The sequence below is a fragment of the Grammomys surdaster genome, unplaced genomic scaffold, assembly GCF_004785775.1.
Source record: "Grammomys surdaster isolate TR1022 unplaced genomic scaffold, NIH_TR_1.0 193, whole genome shotgun sequence".
NCBI lineage: Eukaryota > Metazoa > Chordata > Mammalia > Rodentia > Muridae > Grammomys > Grammomys surdaster.
In genome coordinates this window covers 8,218,423-8,235,272 of record NW_021604638.1, presented here as the reverse complement: position 1 = coordinate 8,235,272, position 16,850 = coordinate 8,218,423, and the positions used below count along the sequence as shown (strand labels likewise).

Here is a 16,850-nt window from a genome sequence, read left to right as displayed (position 1 = left end):
CTGCATCCCCACTGTGTCCCCACTGCATCCCCACTGTGTCCCCCCTGCATTCCCACTGCATCCCCACTATGTTCCCACTGCATCCCCTCTGCATCTCCACTGTGTTCCCACTGTATCCCCACTGTGTTTCCACTGTATCCCCACTGTGTCCCCCCCTGCATCCCTACTGTGTCCCCACTGCATCCCCACTGTGTCCCCACTGTGCTGCCCCTGCATCCCCATTGCATCCCTACTATGTTCTCACTGCATCCCCACTGTGTTTCCCCACTGCATTCTCACTGTATTCTCACTGTGTTCCCACTGCATGCCCACTGTGTTCCCACTGCAATCCCACTGCATCCTCCAGCCTTTCTCCTTCCTTAATTATCATTCATTGAGACCCAGAGACATTAACCCAGTCCCCAAAGTCATCCAGCAAGAAGGTATGGGGAGTAAGACAGTCCCAGTCTGACTCAAAGCTAGACAGTCCACAACCAGGTTGTTGCCATTCAGTAGCTGACAAGAGGAGGAGAAAGCAATAACTGAAGGCGTTGAAGAGAGATTAAAATGAACCAAGACTGGGGTGGTGAGAGAGAACGCCAGCTCTGGAGTCACCCTGTCCTGTGTTCGAATCCCACCTCACTGCGGCAGTGTGACTCTGCTTTCCCCTCTCTGTGTCAGTGTCTTCACCCTTGAAATGGGGACAACAGCAGTGACCTGCTTCATGGTTATTGTGTGAGACTAAAAGCCAAATATGAATGCCACAGAGCAGATTAAGGGCTGAAGGAACCTGTTGCAGCCACCTATTTATTCCCCTTACAAGGGAGACCACGGGCTCCTGGAGCTGCACATGACTGGGAAGGGGTGTTAGAAACCCAGGCAGGTGCAGAAGGAAGCCACGCCTGAAGAAGCTTCCTCTTAATGGGGAGTCAGTTCCTCTGGGCCCCCGGGGTTACAGGAGCTGTGCTGCTGGCTGGGGTTCAAATGGGCAGCAAGAGAAATCTCCTCTAATCCTTCCTGAGGAATCAGGCCTCAGAAGCCTTAATCACAGACAGGTTATCCCATCCGGCTGGGCTGGCAGGAAGGCTCTCCGGTATCCCCCTAGGCAGAAGCAGGGCGGGCCACTGCTAGAGAAAAGGCTCCTTCTCAGTGGAATCGGGGATTAGCAATGGAAACATCCAGGGCCTTCTGAACCTCTCCAGTTAGCTTGCACAAGGCTCCTGGGCCCAGCTCTCTCCTTTTCACAAGAGCCTCAGAAAGGCAGACCCAGGACTGTCAGGCTCCCAAGGACAGTGGACAAAAAAGTCCAAAAATGCTGGCTCCCCCAACTCCCAGCCCTGGCTTGCTTAATGCCAGGCCTCAAAGCCTACCTTGGGCTATCTCCTAACTCCAAAGGCTCCAATGGGCAACATGGATACCCGGCAGGGCTTTCTGTCTTCACACATCTAAACCCAAGTCCCTGACATTCTGGCTCCTGCCCGTCACTGGCTCCATCACGTCAATTTGCTTCTGGGAACTGCTCCCTACCCAGGGACACCTACCTCTCTGGCCACTGACTCTTCTGTGTACATGGTGGCCCACAGGGCAGCCTCCTGACTCAAGGCTACTGAAATGCCTGTCCTATACATGGATCTCTGATCTCATCTGTTCCTCCAAGGACAATCGACATCATTCCCAGCTTCCTCCTCAGTCACCCCCTGGTCACCAAGTTCCAGCCGGCCTCATCTCCCTCATCTTCCCCATCCACCTCTGCCTTGGCCATGGCAGAACAGAGAGCTGGGCAGAGTGTGGCCGGCCCAGAGTTGGGAAGATCTCAGCTTCTGCCATGTACTTCGTTACAGGGATCAGATTACACAGTCAATCAAGAGCAAACGCAGACAGATCGGACAGACCTACGGCAGAACCTTGCCAGCTTCGACCCTCATCTGAGCCTGCTCCACAAGTCTGAAGGGCATTGGGTGGCTGTGTAAGGGGGTCCCAGGCGAGAGAAAGAGAGAGGGGGGCGCCTGTGGGGCAGGGCAGGACAAAGCAGGGTGGGAAGGGAAGGTAGCCAGCTGGGATCAGGATGTAGAAGTCACTCACTTGCCAAGGAAGCACTTGGGGACGGTGCTCAGCTTCCGCCGGCGGTCCTTGATCAAGTTCACCTTCTTGCTCATCATCATGTGATACAGCTTCTCCCCCTTCTCCGCAATCATGACATACGCGTCCCGTTCCATGCCCAGCTTCAGGCCTGCGTAGGGACATGATTGCCATGGGGGCACAGGAGACAGTCGGGGGGGCTTCTGCCAATCATGCCTCCCGCCTTCACCCTAGCATAGCCACAGAGCACTTCCTGACTCCTGGTCAGTACTACATACACCTGCCAGGGCCTGGGTGGGAACCCGTGGAGGTTCAGTCCTGGGTGGTACCTTAATTCAGAGCTAAGCTCCGAAGCCTTGTCCTATCCACAGTGCACAGACACAGCTCTGCCCCCCATACCATATACACTGGGGCCCCATCCCTAACTCTTCCTCTCTCTGAACCCCACCCCATCCAGAGACTAACGGCAACAGCCAGTAAGTGCTTCACAGCCCTGGACACACATCCCGTGCTCCTGAGAAAAGACACAATTACTCTCATTTTACAAACGAGAAGCTGGGGCCCAGGGAATGTATACTGCCTGGATAGAAGATGTCGCACCAAAATTTTACCCCAAGATGTTTTGCTCTGGATTCCAATCTGAAACTCCAACCACAGACCACAGTGCGAGCCCAGCCCTGTGTGCCCAGCCCTGAGGTTGAACTTTAGATAGCACTCACTTCTAAGGACAAGGCTCCCTTGGACCACACACACTTCTTAATGATATAGACCCTATGCTAACCACAGCTCTAGATTCTAACCACAAAAGTACAGCTCAGTCCCACCCAGACCCTGCCCCTACCCCTGTAATGACCCCACCCCAGACCTGAGCAGTTTCAGAGGTTCAGCCCTTGCCCACCCCAAAGGCCAAAGCCAAGAGCCTCTTTGGCCTCCTGACATTTTAATACATTCTGGCTTGATATTTAAGTGCTACCTAAAGGCTCCACTTTCTCTAGAAAACAGGCAGAGGCACTGTGCTGGGGACAGTGACTTGGGAAGTGTGGGGCAGGGAGAGAAGCAGTTGCCCTGGCCCCTGTTAAAGGGCAGGCCTGCGGGACCATGATGACCTCTTGAACAGAGAGCAGTGATGAGGGGTTCAGGGGTGGCACCAAGGGTGTGATTCAACACCAACTGGTGGACAGTCTGCGACACAGGCAGGCTCAGAGGGTGATGGAACCATGGCAAATGTGCAGTGTCTGTGATACAAAGACCAGCTGGGATTTCAGGTCTGCAGGATGTACACGAGGGAAACTGAGGCCCAGTTTTGCTCCTGTGTCAAACCAGGGATGACTGTGGGGTAGAAACACATTGAGTTTACAAGGATGGATGGCCATATTTACAGTCTTGGGCAGTGGAATCACAGTATCCACAGCAAGAGAGTGAGTCCGCCTCTGCTCAGGTCACTGAAATAACTTGTCCCAAGTACACCCAGGCCCTCAGGTTCCCAGCCTGGTGGGCTCTGTACAGTAGCTCAGGGCACAGACACGGCTCACAGCCCATCCAAGCCTGGTCTCTTACCTCAACCCCTGCTCTGTCTTTCCCTGAACCATCTTGGTGTCTGTGTCCTAAGGGGCTCTCCACCATGCCCAATGGGCACCCCAAGGACCATCTCCCAGATTCCCATTCAGGGACAAAAGCTCGGGCAAGCACCTGAGCAGCAGCGGGGGAAGACCATGCTGTTTCCAGATGCTCAGGGTGACCAGGAAGCCACCTGGGGACTGTGGTACAACTGACTGCTACTACTAGGTCCCAACATAGTCTCAGAGGTCCCCGCCCAATCCCCACATACACAGTCCTCCCTGGAGGAGCGCCCCCCCCCCCCCACGGCAGACCAGGGGCGGTCTTAGGCACCCACTCTCTCGCTGCTCCCGCTCTCGGATCAGGGCATCCAGCCACTTCTGTTTCTCCTCCGCCGTCTTGGCCATACACACGAACCACTTGTTTTTGGCTGTGTTGTGGATCTTCCAGCCATTGGTGACAGTGTAGCCATTGCTGTGGTAATCGGCTGGTAGGGGCAGGAGGCAAGCACGGGTCAGTACACAGACAGGTATGCAATGCTCAACAACCCACCTAATGACGGCCACCAACATGGCGAGGCTTGGGGAGCTGAACAAGTGCTCCCTCCTGGCTTTTCTCTCATGGACAAAGACCCGCCCAGACCCCTTCCGACAGCACAGTGACACGAGTGTCCTGACCTCCCAATACAGGCACAAGCATAGTGGCGGAGGAGGAGATTCTTGTCGAAAGCTCAGGAAAGCAGCCCTCTCTGAAAGCATGCTGTCAAATAGTACCTAGGAATGCGGGATCCTACCACACGCTGAACCTAAGGAGGGGCCTACAGGTGTGTCACGGCTCAAAACCACATTAGAACCTTCCTCAGACAGGCTCACAGAACACCTGCTGAGATGTGGCATCTCTGGTCCCAGTAGTGAATGGTGGAAACTACCGTAAGCTTGGCACTTTCCCGTGGATTGTTCATGCAGTGCATGCTAGCCAATCACAGGAAACGGTGCTTTTCTTCAGGTAAGTTACACTCAACAATACAGGAGACATACATGGCAGAGAGCGCCAGGGCGGAGAGGGAGAGGTTTAGTGGAGAGGAGCAGGGCCCACCTGTCCCATCCTCCACGTTCTCGACTTCCATGACCTCGGTGTTGATCCGACCCCTGAAGATGTACAGGGAGCCGTTGATGGACTTGGTCCTCTTGGTAGATTTCTTGCTCCCAGTGACCCTGAAAGACAATGGTAAGTCAGTATCCCCCACAAAGGGAGCGTCACAGAGGGGAGCGTCTGGGGCAGGGAGGACTCTGAGCTAGGCTGAAGCACACGGGTGTCTGCCGGTGGGCAGGCGACTTGGGTGAGTCTCCTCTCTCTGCTGGTCATCGTTCCTCATCTGGAAATAGGCTGACAGTTCTGTTGACCTCACAGATCAATTCTTCAGTTAATGGGGATCTTGTGGGAGACCAAAAGGAAGAACAGAAACCCAGCAGGCTGGGCTAGCAAGCGGGAGGGGGCCATGGATTTCTAAGAGATGGTACCCCCCAAATGGAAACCAGAATAGGAGAAGGCAATTGTCCATCCACCCACTCATCCATCCATCTACCCGAGTAGCTATAGCCATCTGTCTATCCACTTACTATCCCTCCACATAACATCTATCCATACATCTACCATCATATAACCATCACACGCACACACACGTACACACACACACACGTGCTCACACACACACACTCTCTCTCAACCCATCATCCATCGACTGACTCACCCACCCAACATCTTCAACCATCTACTGATACTGTCTGTAACCTACCCACCCATCCAAACACCATTGATCCACCCATCAACCCACTGACTCATTCACCCATCTCCCCGTTTCATTAGCCACCCATCCATACGCTAACCCCCACCCCATTCACCCATCTCCCCGTCTATGTTATCCGTCTGTTCACCTGTCTATCACCCACCTACCCCAGCTCATGCCTTCACTTGGGGGAACCCTGTTGTCCACAATTCAGTTACTAGTACAGCCTGAATGTGGTACCCTTCACGTCCATCTGCTGACTTCTAAACTCTGATGTTAAGAGTGTGTGTGGAGGGGGTGTAAGGCCTTGAGAGGAGAGGGGGGTAGACAGCAGAGATGGGTGGCATCTCATGAATGGGACTAGTGTCTTTTACACAAAGGCCTCAAAGAGGTACCTCAACCCCTTCCACCGTGCCAGGACACAATGGAAAGCCTTGCCGGCCACTGGTCTGGTGCCTTATACCCTTAGGCTTCTCACGTTACAGAACTTGAAGAAATGCATCCTTTAAGACTAAATTAATGTTATTTTGTTACGACCACCCAAACAAATTAAGATATCAAACAAAAAGCATCTGGCCAGGGCTTCCTATGGACAGGGTACCAAGTTGAGGGGCCACATATTCAGTAAGTGCTCGTAAATGACTGGTGAGTGCCAGGCACTCTGCTCAGTGCTGGCCCACGGGGAAACATGACATCTTGGAGATCTTGTCTTCCATTGGGAGAGTTGGTATAGGGCACGGAAAGAGACACGAGTCAAAGCAAGGGCCGTCTGTGCCTCCTTGATCCGCTAGGTGGACCTTCTTTACCCACAGCCGGCTAGGGCTATGGCCAGACTTCTCTCCTCTACCTGAGACAAACTCACTGCCACTGGGTAAATCAAAGAGGGCGTGCACAGAGTAGGCTGAGAACCCTGGACCACAATGTGGCCAGATTCCCCTGAGAATGCAGCTGTATGTGGGAGACCTGGGCTTCTGCCAGATGTGAGAGTCCAGTGGTTAGAGCTGGAGCAGTGGGGGATGACTGTAACTTCCAGACTCAGGCTGCATGGACTTGTGATGAGCGAGGGACAGACGCTGTAAGAGTTAGAGGGACCGTGTGCTTCCTCAGGCCTTGGCTGGCTGAACTCTGCTTGACTATAAAGTTGCAAACATATACACCAGTTTGCAACTGCTCCCCCCTGCTTCCACATATGAACAAACATGCCTGCATGTACATGTGTGTGCTTGTGTATCTGAGTGCACACCTATGTATGCAGGTACACTGATATCTGGGAACACACGTGTGTACATATATGTAGGAGCATATGGATATTGTATATGCCTGCATGTGTATGCTTGCATATGCAAGGCAAACATGTGTGGGTACACACGGGTGTACGTATGTACTAATATGCATCAATTTATACGTGGTTATCTGCTTGTGCGCAGGACTGTATGTTTCTGTCTGTGAGCATGCAGGTGCCTGTGAACACACATATACATCCTGCTGGTCTGTTCTCAGAGAACCCTAACTGACGGAGACGTTAATGTCACCTACTGGGAATGAGGAAGAACTGAGGAATAAAAGTCTGGGACAGAGTGTGGACCAGAAGACCAGACGAGCTCAGACACGTGAGCTGCGAGCCAAACATCCGAGGGAAGCGGAAGAGGGATGGTCTTCTCGGCCTCATTCCTGAGCCACTTCACAGTGGTGCCTGGACACGTCTTCATCACTCTCTGTAAAGCATGCTCTCCAGGACAGTAGTGCTTCGGCCCCAAGTAACAGACACAAAAACAGCATTTGCCCAGAGTCGCACAGCAGCAGGAGGACCTGGTGCAAATTCTGGCCTCTAAGAACAGAGTGGGCAGCAATGGGGTATGAGACTTAACTTTTCCAGGCCTCAGTTTCCCCTACTGTAACTGAGAAGGTAGACTTACTTTTAAAACACCCCCGCCCTTCCTCCTTTAGTGGCCAAAGGGAAGACTCGGCTTCTAAATCAACAATACTCTGTGCCACTGTTGAGGAAGATTGCTCCACCTACATCCCAGACAGGGGCCAAGAGAGCCAGCAGCTGCCTAGCCACATCAGGTACTTCCTGTGGCCACTCCAGTCAGTCAGGCACCGTCCGCCAGCATCTGATCCTGCCCACAGGGCATTCAGCCTTCTGGCTGGTAATCTAGAGGCAGGACACTGGCCTCATGCCTGGCCCTCTCTGGAGACAAATGTGCCCTTTCCCTCAGGCCAGCTCCCTGTGTCACTAAGGAGCAAGTGGCCTTCAGAGAGCTTAGCCTGGCCACAGGAAGGACAGAGACAGTCCTCGCAGAAGCCAAGATGGTGGAAGTCACTGCTATTCCTCCCAGGGCAGGTGATACAAAGAAAGAAGGGCATGACAAGGAAGCCAGGGGCTGGGCAAGCTCAGCCAGCAGCTGGGAGCTGTCCATGGAGTTCTAGGGGACATTCTGTCTCCCAAACCCTGGTATGCTCTGGGAAAAGTGCCTGCCTCAGCCAGGGCGGGGAAGGGCTAGGGGTGACATTTCATTAGTCTTGGGATTATCAAAGGAGGCCTCTAGGGGTGACCCCAGCAGGACAGGAGACACAAGACAGCAATGGAGAGCCATACAGAGCAAGCAGGAGAACACTTGGAAAAGAGGCAGGTTGAACATGTCTACACTGGGAGATCACTCGAAGAGAGACTGAGGCCTGTGACAAGAAGGATCAACCTCCAGAACAGAGAGGCGGGAGTGTAGGAGGGGCTCTGTGCCCTGGGGCTGCCCACAGGTGAACCAAGAATGCAGGGATGAGTGCAGGGTCCATGGAGATGGCACCAGCAGTCAGCCCAACTTCTCAAATCAGGCACTCACTACCATCACCTATGCAAGGACCCTATGAGGCACATTCAGTATCGTCCCCTTTTTCACAAGCAAGGAAACTGAGGCACAGGCAGGAGAAGTTATGGAGCTTGAGAAATGGCCAAACTCTGAACCAGACACAGAAGACAGATGTGGCCCCTAGTGCAGAAGAGGAACCTGGGTCTGTGCAGAGCATATACAACAGCCACCCATGCCTGAGGCCAGCTTTCTCACACAGCCTTAGAGCTGGGAACAGACAAGGAAAGTGAGACTCTAAGACAGCAGTCTGTGAGGCCACGATGCTGTGAGTGTGATCCAGCCTTGGCCAGATAAAGGCATGGAGGAGCCTCTGGGAGGTTACTGTTTCACTCTCAGGACAGATGCCCTCTGCCCGTTACCCTCCTCCTTGACCTCCTACTCCCTCTCTCCGTCCACTGTGCATTTGGAGAACCAGCCAATGACCTCGGCAGCCATCAACCCAACCATGCCCTCCAAGTACATGCTGCCCAGCTGAGCACGATCCACCAAGCTATGACCTCCCCTTATCCTCCCTATTAGCAGAACCCCAGCCACCTACACAGTTATCCACCAGCCACCTACACAGTTATCCACCAGCCATCTACACAGTTATCCACCAGCCACCTACACAGTTATCCACCAGCCACCTACACAGTCATCCACCAGCCACCAACACAGTTATCCACCAGCCACCTACACAGTTATCCACCAGCCATCTACAGTTATCCACCAGCCACCTACACACCTGATGCTCAAGTCCTGTTCTATCATCTACCCAACAAGTCTGTGCCCACCTCCATGGCTATCTTCCACTCGACAGCCATACTTATCCCCAACCCACCAACCCACCAACCCACCCTCTAGCCAACCCTAGTCAACCACCTCCTGGACAGCCTGGTCCTGCCCCAGCAACTCACCTAGATTTCCGCTTACAGTAGACAAGCAGGTTGTCAAAAAGGAAGAAGGCTCTCTCTTGGATGTTGCCTGCAGAGATCTTCAGCAGAGTGCCCTGGAGGAGGAGCTGGGTGCAGATGTCTGTGAGGTTTGAGCCCTGGGGAGGCAATGGAGGACAGCAATGAGCAGCCAAGAACACACACCTGTTTAGAGTTTCTTTCCTTGATGCAGAGTTTCTTTCCTTGAAACACTCAGCTCAAGGTAGAAAGGATTTGTTTCAGCCTCACAGTTCAAGGTTACAGTCCATCACGGCTGGGTAGTCACGGAGCAGGAGCTTGGAGCAGCTAGCTGCATCACTTCCACAATCAGGAAGTAGAGAGCCATGAATGCCTGCTGCTGCTCAGCTCCCTCAGCTTCTACACAGTCCAGGATCCCAGCCAGGGAATGGTCCCGCCACAACTAAAATGGATCTTTCCACATCAATAAATGAATCTAAGACAACCTTTAGAGGCATGCCTAGATGGCAAATAATCCCTCATCGATATACCTGGAGGCTAGGAGACATACCTGTCTCCAGGGTGATTCTAGACCCTGTCAGACTGACAATATTAACCATCAAGCACTTTCCCCTCCATATCCCTAAATCCCTATAGGCCTCCACAGGCAAAGCTCTTGGCAGACAGAAAACCAACGCAATGTGATGGGGGCTTTGTGCATCGGTGCCATCAGTGGACTGCATGTTCTTTTACAGGAGACACTCAGAGGTGCAGGGAGCTGATACACCGACTCGTGTGGCTAACAACAGGCCCTGGGGCTCAGCATCTGATTCTATGGGAGACTGGGTTTTGTCTGGGTGTCCTGTGGTCTGTCTTTCCCTGTGATCTATTTGCAATCTGGCTTGATAAGCCTTTCCCACAAGATAAGCACTTGTGTAGTAAGGTCAGGAGATTTCTAGTACCTAACGACCTGCCCCAGGATGCAGGAGGGGCTTGATAGATGCTATGTGAGAATGCAGGACTCTGGGAGCACTGGATCCAGTGAAGGCTGTGGGTGCAGAGGGGAACAGCTTCAGCCATCCCCAAGGGCTGTGGGCTGAGAGTCACACCGGCTAACACAGCGTGTGTGCTGAGCAGCAATGATAGGATTGGGGCCGAGGACCAGGAGAGGCGTTAAGGAGGAGCACAGACAGGGACTAGGAAGGTCCTGCTAGCAGGAGTCCTCAAAACCAGCACCTAGTGGGTCTGTGTAGAGTCCTGGGAGGGTCAGGCCAGGTCGTGCAGATTCCAAGAGCTGAGGAGAAGGGACTGAATGGAATCCTGGCAAGCTCAGAACTCCTCACTCAGGTAGCCCAGATCCACGCTCCCCTCTGTCCATCTTGGGGAATGAGTTTCACAGGCATTTGGCTGCCTGAACAATGGCCTACATTCTCCAGCTTCTTTGGTGTCAAGCATGGTTCAAATGACCAAATCACACCAAGGAGCGGGTGATAGATGTGTCACTACCTTGAAGTAGGTCTCTAGCCCCTCTCCCCACTCCCTTATTTCTTTCTAGAGATGCAAGATATCAGGGCTAGGGAAGGGCACTGGTGACAGACGTGTCCAAGGCACAGGAAGGAAACAGCCCTGTTGGAGCAAAGCCACCCACCCAGCCTGGCTGGCCACACAGCCTAGTCTGCCCTGCATTGTGAGCTCCTCGGAGTCACCCCCCAGCCCCATGGCAACCAGGATGTGCCAGTGTGTGTCTAGAGGGTGCAAGGAGCAGAGGACAGCAGCCTGTGACACAGCAGGAAGGCATGCCACACTGCACTTGCTTCGGGTAAAGCCACAAGCGGCCCCTACAGTCCAAGGAACGAGGTGCCAGGGTGGCTGCCTTACTGGCCACCTTGCCTGATGAACACACCATCCTATGAACTCGGGCCAGTTAATGGAAGCTGGAGGTGGGAAGCTAGAAGCCCAGGAAGCTAGAGGGAACGGGGAGGGCTGTACTGCTAACGCCACAGAAAACCAGGCCCTCCTGTGGTGGCCTGTCTCTCATACTCGTGGGAACCTTTTCTCTCCTGCCTATCACCTTGATTGAAACCAAATCTCAATGCCCCTTTCAAGGTCTATCTGCAAGGGACTCTGGGAGCTGGAGGGCTCTCCTGGGGGAGTTGGCCAGTGAGGGAGAGTTCAGGGGACATGTCACCCCCTATTCTCTGAACAAAGCCCCAGTCTTCTCTGCAGCTGAGCCTTCCACGGGGAAGAGGGGTGGGTACAAGAAAGAAATATTAAATACAGGGCCACTCAGGGCCTGGTGGGCGGGGGTGGGGGTTAGAGGTGAGGGTGTCAGACACCAATGTCTGTCCCTGGAACCTTTCATCTGAGCTCTTAACCTCCCGATCCAGCTGAGCTGGCCTTTCCCACCTGTGGTATTTTCTGTCATCTTTCTAGAGACACGCAGGAAACTTTCAATAGTGTAGGAGGTGAGAGTTAGGAAAGTGAGTTGGTTACAAGCTGAAGAGATGGCTCAGTGGGTAAAGGGGCTTGCTGCCAAACCGGATGACGTGAGTTCAAAGCCTAGGTCCCACCCAGTGGAAGGAAAGAGCTGTCTTCTACCAGTTGTCCTCTGACCTCTACACAGGCTGTGGCACACCATGCTCACACGCATGCATACACACGCACACACACACGCACACACATACACGTAAGTGTGATAAAGAAAAGTCAGTTACATACACATATACCTGGGGTGGTGTGAACCTGTCAGGACCTAGAATCACCTTCTAGACTCCTGTCTGTGAGAATGGAAGGTCATCACCTTAAACGTGGGTGGGTCATCATCTGAGTACAAAGGAGAAGAGAGCTATCCGGTCTCGGCCGGCTTCCTGTGGGTGTGCTGGGACCAGCTGTGTGAGCTACTGCTCTTCTCTACCCTGATGAGCTGCGTCCCCAGCAGTGAGCCACAACAAACCCTTCCTTCCGTGGTTTTCACCTGACATTTTGCCACAGTGACAGGAAAATAAACTAATACAGATAGATATGCAAATGCTGCCCTCAATGCTGGCACAAGAAGCTCAAAGGCTTGTCGGTGGCAGGAAGGCGAGGCAGCGCGCAGTTACTGAGGGGAGTTAACATGGCTCACAGTGACAGGGGCTAAGGAGACCAGAGTCTCCACAGCAGCTACTGTGAGACACAGCAGCGTTACCAAGTTTTCTACAGAAATTTGAAATCTGCGATTTTATGTTTCATTGGAAATCAACTAAGCCACTTGTAAGTAATCATATGGCAGGCCAAACCAAGGCACCAGACGGTGATCTACAGCTGCAAATGGGGGCCCAGACCCCTCAGCCCAGGGTCCTGACCACACACACCTCCCAGCCTTCGATGTGAGACTGCAGCTGCTCCAGGGCCTCCAGCTTCTCCATCTGCCTCTTGGTCTCATTGATGTTGGAGCAGACGGTCTTCATGGCCTGCAGGGCACTCTGTACTGCAGTGTGGTCAGGGTGCTTGCCAGGGGTCCTCTTGGCCAACTCCTAGTGTGGGAAGAGACAGAAAAGTGGGTGATCAGTCCAGGGGCACAGGCCCCAGGAGAGGTAGAGTCATGCCGAACCAGTGTGCCAAGGGGCTGAGGAGCAAAGCTCGCACTTGCTGGCTCATTCATACGAGGGTCGGTCTTCACAGTGAACTAACTTGGGGTCACCTAGAAGATACTTCTCCAGGTGATCATGAGGGTGCTTCCAGAGATGTTTAGCAGGTTGGGTCGGCCTTGAATATGGGCGGTGAGATCCCAAAGGCTGGGCTTCCAGACTGAACACAGGAGAGAACAGTAGTGGAGTAGCAGCATCCACTCCTGTCTGCTCCCTGACTACAAGCACAGAGACCAGCTATGCCCCTCCCTGCTCCTGATGGACCACACCAGAAAACCACGAACTGCAATAAACCCTTGCTCCCTTATGATGACTTTATCAGATGTTTCATGCCATCGACAGAAAAGGCAACTAAGAAGATCATTTGTTCCCTCCCTCATTCATTAATTCATTCTGTGGGCGCCATCTGACTATCCTTAAAAGGAGAGTCAATATGCAAGAAAACAGACAAAAAACAAAACAAAACAAAACAAAACACTTTACCTTGTGGGTATCATGGCCTAATACAGAAGACAGAGGCCAAAGGCAAAGAAAAATCAGTGGCCAGCGTTTAGAAACACTCGGAGAAGTTGGAACAGACAGCTACCAAACAGGGAGGCTGGGGACGCGCAAAGGGAGCAACACGGCAGGCAGCGGGAAGAGCAGGCACAGAGGACTCAAGGCAGGAAACATACAGTGCTTGACAAGGGATGGCAGGTGACTGGGGTGGGGGTGGTCACAGAGATGGGCAGGTAACAGAAGTGGCCACAGACACTGGTTATCACGGCTTTCTCAGTGAAATGGACGGGGGAAATGCCCCCTGGAGTTCATGCATGACTCAGTGGTAACCATGTGCCTTACATGTGTGTTCAAGGCTCACCCTGGGTTCAGTCCCCAGGACTAAAAGATAAATAAACGAACATACCTCTTGCTCAGAGGGGACAGGACAGAGTGCATAAAGCATCCAGCCCAGCTGCCATCAGCTGGCCCTTGTCTCAGACATAGGCAAGGACATTATCAAGGCTTATACAGTGTTTTCTAGTAAGAAGGCCTCATCCAGACTAGGCTAGCCTCAAGCTTACTATGGAGTTGAAGAACCCTAAATTCCTGATCCTCTGGCGTCTGCATCCTGAGAGCTGGGATTAAAGGCGTGTGCCACCGCAATCAGTTTATACAGTGCTGAGGTCAGAAGCCAGGGCTTCCTTTGTGGCTACCAACTAACCTCCCGGTTGATCTCAACCAAAAGATTCCTGCCATTCACTAGGTGTGGTAAGTGAGACGTGGAAGAGACTTAGGGGCCAGCAGCGTGGTGACGATGCTGAGGTGGCGGTGCCTGTGCCAGGCCATTGCCTTCCACAGTCAAGGCATTAGGACAGCATCAGAGAAGTTTCCTGAACCAGACGCCCCACCCACCAGACAGCCCAGGCTCTGCCATCATGCACTTCTCTATTTCCTGTGTTCACACTCAGTCCCCTGGCTCTCCTGCACTGGGTACCAGGGTGGCTCTGGCCACTAACTGTCACTAACAGTCCAGTCCCTGCTCAGCCTCAGCATCACCCTGAATTCGCTGGCTGGGCTTGAAAGACAGGTCCCAGACTGCCTAACAAAGGAAACAGTGACAGCCAAAGCCACTGGGGAGGAGGGGCTGGGATCTAAACTCAGGGCAGCCAGCTTGCTCAGGACTGCAAGGGATCAACCAGGCACCAATTATACTTTGGTCAGCCCGACAAGAGTCCCAGGAAGCCAGAATAGCCAGCAGCTTGTTCAGAGACAGCAGCTGTCTCCTACTCTTTGCAGCCTGAGCTAGAAGTCCAGCCACTCCTCAGAGGGGTCCCCACAGGCAGCCAATGCCCCGCGCTCAGTCAAAAGGAGGAAAGGCTCAGTTCCCGTTCCCAGCTGACTGCCCCAACCACTATTTCTCCCTGAGGTCAGCAAAGAAAGGTGGGAACAGAAACTAAGCATAGAGGCCAGGCTGGTGGCCCAAGCTGCAGGGGAAGTGCAGACTTTGGTGTCTCGGTCCACAGGGGAGAGTGTTGGCTCCATTCACTCCACGAAGTTCCAAGAACCAAGAGCCACCTCTGCCCCTGAGACTTCGTGCAGGCTGCTTCCTCCAGGGACTGTGTTCAGGCTCTTACAGGGAGAGGAGTGCAGCGGAAGAGAACTGAGCAGTGGAGTGAACCCCACAATACTCAGACTTGTTCATTTTCAATCTTGCAGGGCACTCCTGGGAAAGGGAGCCCCGGCCGCATATCCGAGTGCAGCATCAAATCAGGCCACTTCCTCACCAAGAACTAACTCAGTGGGCTGAATTCCAAATGCAAGAACCAAGACTGTACAACTGAGAGAGGAGCACAAAGACGGGAGCCCTTGTGACCTGGGTCAGGCAGTGTGTTCTCAGACACACTCACACGTGAAGCAGCCTTCAAGATCGTGACACTCTCTCTCATCAAGTTCAAAGCCCTGGTGTCCCCAAGGACTTGTCCAAAAAGTGGGAAGAAGAGACTGAGGAACCATGTCCAAACTAGACAAAAGTCCACAACCAAACAGCAAAAAGACAATCCAGGGCTGGGGGCAGGGGGTGGGGGGGTGCGGCTCAGTTGGTAAAATTCTTGCCTTTCAAGTGTGAGAACCTGAGTCTGGATCCCCAGAATCCACCTAAAAAGCCAGGCATAGTGGTATGCACCTATAAGTCTAGAAACAGTGAGGTGAGAGGCGGAGACCAATGGATCCCTAGAAGAGGGTAGACCGGCTAGCCTGGCATACATGGTGAGGACCAACGAGAGACCTATCTCAAACAAACGATGGAAGTCTAAGGACGGATACCCAGGGCTATCTTTTGACCTCCAAACATATACCATACATGCATGAATGTACATGCAGGCACATACATGCATACATACATACATACATACATACATACAAAAAGTTTAAATAAGTGAAGTGTGGGGGAGGGGTGCAGATGCACAGTTAACACTTGCTGCTCTTCCAGAGAACCAGAGCTCACATCCCAGCACCCACACCAGGTGGCTCAACTACCTCTGACTCCAGCTCCCAGGAATCTGGCCCCTCTGGCAACCACACTCACATGCACACACACAGGTAAAGATAAAACAGTTCTTTGAAAATAAAATTGGTGAAGAGAGCCAGCCAGAGGGATGGCTCATCAACGGAGGCTGTTTCTGCACCCAAACCCGTTTGATCCCTGAGACCTACGACCTACTGGTAAAAGGCAAGAATTCCCTGTTCAATTCAGAACCCAGCTGAACTCAGGTTTCTCTGGGTAGTCAGAACAGAACGAGGTTCCAAGGAGACAGACTGCCATCCTGAAAACTCAGGGACCCACATCGAAAGTGACATAGCTGCGTGAACTTACGGGACCCAAAGTGGTATTTCTGAAAGGAACTCACAGCTGCTTGCTAAGCACCATGGGAGAATGGTGACCAAAAAAGCCACTGGGCCTCACTGGAGTTCAGAGGGTCCAGTTGGAGGATGCAGGGGACAGTGACTGGCTGGAGTTAATTACATCCTTACGATGGCCAGAGTTTTCCATGAGGAAGAGGCCTGCCTTATAAAGCAGTGGGCACCCCACCACTAGAGGCATTCCTAAGGAGATTCAGGTCTCTTTCAAGTCATGCTACTCAAACAGCTTCCAAGACCCTGCTGCTGAGAGCCAGATGCAGCCCAAGTTTACCCTTTGCTGCAAGTGAACTGACCTCTCTGAGGCAGAATGTGTTCACACTGAAACCAAGTAGCATCTCCTGATGACCCACCAACAGATGCAGAAGTGAACGTAAGCTTCTCGGCAAACAGAGTGAGCACAGTGTTTATCGTGGTTACTGTCGTTTCCGTAGTAACGGTAACTCAGTTCTTGCTGTCTCTATACAGTCAGAGTAATAACAAGGGCTGTGCAGGTGGGGATCACACAACAGCAGCAGCTAGGAGCACTGGCTGCACACCAGCACTGTAACCAGCATAACCAAACATCAGCACTGTGACCCGCATAACCAAACATCAGCACTGTAACCAGCATAACCAAACATCAGTACTGTGACCAGCATAACCAAACATCAGCACTGTGACCGGCATAACCAAACATCAGCACTGT

General features: G+C 52.8%; 1 protein-coding gene across 1 annotated transcript in view; it reads right to left on the bottom strand.

Moving 5' to 3' along the window:
* Positions 1-16,850, bottom strand: part of Prex1 (phosphatidylinositol-3,4,5-trisphosphate dependent Rac exchange factor 1) — a 146,182-nt gene that overhangs the window by 42,157 nt on the left and 87,175 nt on the right. The window contains exons 6-10 of the mRNA XM_028769517.1: positions 12,491-12,652; positions 9,165-9,298; positions 4,711-4,829; positions 3,953-4,102; positions 2,062-2,209 (exon numbers count right to left, since the gene is read on the bottom strand). Coding sequence (XP_028625350.1) covers positions 2,062-2,209; positions 3,953-4,102; positions 4,711-4,829; positions 9,165-9,298; positions 12,491-12,652 — 713 coding nt within the window. The remainder of the gene's footprint in view (positions 1-2,061; positions 2,210-3,952; positions 4,103-4,710; positions 4,830-9,164; positions 9,299-12,490; positions 12,653-16,850) is intronic.